The 2,354-nt window shown below is 33.4% G+C and overlaps 1 protein-coding gene across 2 annotated transcripts in view; it reads left to right on the top strand.

Moving 5' to 3' along the window:
* LOC109581992 (uncharacterized) overlaps positions 1–1,475 on the top strand; it is an 18,941-nt gene extending 17,466 nt beyond the window's left edge. For both annotated transcript variants that reach the window (XM_019996524.1, XM_019996525.1), the window contains 2 exons: positions 939–1,073; positions 1,118–1,475. Coding sequence is in view for 1 of the 2 variants with exons in the window: in XM_019996525.1 (XP_019852084.1) it covers positions 939–959 (21 nt within the window). In the remaining variant the exon portion in view is untranslated. The remainder of the gene's footprint in view (positions 1–938; positions 1,074–1,117) is intronic.
* Positions 1,476–2,354: the final 879 nt, after the last annotated feature.

The following is a 2,354-nucleotide window of genomic DNA, read 5'->3' on the forward strand; positions in this document are numbered from 1 at the left end:
TCAGTACCTTGGAAATAAAGAGGCTACTGTGGAGCTCATAAAGGAGGAATGTCTTGCTAACTGCAGAAGAGCATCAGTCATCAACTGTCAGAGTAGAAGAATTCCACCAAGTCTTACCTCCTACGAATAAGAGAAAAGGAGTATCAGCTATACTAAAGCACATTGAGGAGGAATCACAGGTTCCAGTTTTAGTCACAGTACAAGATAAAATTGATAATGAAGTAATCTCTTACCTGGAGTACCCAAAAGTGAATGCTGAGACAGACCCTTTGCTATGGTGGAAAAGTGAGCAGAGAAGGTTTCCAGCTCTTTCATTTTTAGCTCGGAAGTACTTATGTATTTGTGGCACTAGTGTTCCAAGTGAATGGATGTTCGGTACATGTGGCTACATTGTAAATAATCATAGAAGTTGCCTTCATCCAAAGAATGTCAATTACCTCACTTTTTTATCTAGGAACTTACAATAGAACTGCCTATTTAACCTAAGTATCGCTTAACAAGTTAACATGATCATTAAAGTTGATTATTTCATGTATCATTGCAATGATTACATAATCATTATTATTCATAATAATCGGGATAATCATAATAATTTTGCTTGTGATAACTGTCAGTAATTTTTGTGATATCGCCCATCTCTACCTGAGTCATATGTGTTACTTGTACTGTGATATTTTATGCAATTTGAATAAATTATTACTAGAGAAAAAAAATTGAAAAATTTTTTAGTGTAGGGTTGAGCCTACAAAGTTAATTCAAACAAGCCTCTGTAGGGTTGACTTCTTCAAACCTATACAGTAGAAGACAAAATAAAGTTCACGTTCTACAGAAATGATACAAATACGAAATGACTTAAATTACGATACTATGCGTTGCATTAGAGTACCGTTTAAAGGATTAAAAAACAGGAGGTTTCTGTTTTATTACTGTTTATACAGAAAAAGGACAGTGTACAGTAAATTACACATGGGTGCAGTGTGGTTGACTGGTTGAAGAGGAGACTTTAGTGGATCACTGAGTGTTTGCTCAAGCCATGTTTCTTCTATCTGAGCTACACAAAACCATAGGCAAATGTAAGATAACTTGTATAAACATTAACTGTTTTGCTTTGCCATAGGTTTAGCAAAAAATCTCTCTCCGATGATATGACTCTGAAGCGGAGTGAAATCAGTGGATATGAGTACTGAAGAGCGTCACAGATTGGTAGCATTAACTGATTTGTAGACAAAGAATAACTATTTATTTGTATAAACAACAACAAACACACACTATAGATTTTTTCTTTATTTCTTATACGGGTATAAATTGCAACTTACGGCTAAAATACACAGTGTTATAGAGTATAGTATTCTTACCAGAAGATGACGGGTCTTATACTACACAGTAGCAACTAATGAATGAGCAAACTGGTTGAAATAGAACTGAGACATTGTGAGAACAAACCAACTCAAAGTAAAATGATTCTTCACAAACCACACCTACTCTTGCGCATAACCATGCCCTAAATTTTTCCAATCGTTTTATTTCAGTTTTGTAAAAACTAGTGCTGGGCGATATTTAAAATTTTGAAACAATACGATATCATACGATATTGCCTAAAAATGAAGATATCGATACTTTTTATCAATAAGTTATTAAGCCACACCCATTAACTTTAATATTACTAGAACGGCTAAATAAAGCTATTTCTGGGAACAATTATTATTAAAAAGCATTATAAAAATCTTCTTTGGCTTCATATACTTCAGCTACTTCATTTACTTTTCAAGAAAATACATTTTAGTAATTTTATAGATGTTACTCCTATAGTTAATTAACCATTTATTAAGGTTATGTAACCATTTTATGGGCGTGGTCTTGTTATTGATATTTTCTACAATATTGATAAGTATCAATACCGCATTATATCGATTAAATATCGTGAGTTTTGATATATCGCCAGCACTAGTAAAAACGGGACAAAAAGGAAAATGGTAAGAACGGTTTTGTTCTACCATCATATGCTACAGTGCTAAAACGTGAACTTTATTTTGTCTTCTACTGTACATAAGTGTGGAGCCTTTCATTTATTCATTCTTTCTGTCCACAGACTGACTTTCACTCTGAGGTTTTGTGGTTCTCAGGTTTGGAAAAGTTACGTATCAAGAACAGGTGGCAGTTTAAGGCATCCAAAACGAACAATTTTGCCAAATGTAGTAGGTTCTAGTAAGATGTTGTCATGTTTTGAGAAATAGGGCTTAATAGTACATGTAATAAGACCAAAACTTTTTTGAAAACATAATGTAACGTTTTTCTGTAACTTTCTTAGTTTTGAAGAGGTATATGTATTTCCCTAATAATCATTGCAAGGTGCT

Source organism: Amphimedon queenslandica, unplaced genomic scaffold (assembly GCF_000090795.2).
Source record: "Amphimedon queenslandica unplaced genomic scaffold, v1.1 AMPQUscaffold_13407, whole genome shotgun sequence".
NCBI classification, from domain to species: Eukaryota; Metazoa; Porifera; class Demospongiae; order Haplosclerida; family Niphatidae; genus Amphimedon; species Amphimedon queenslandica.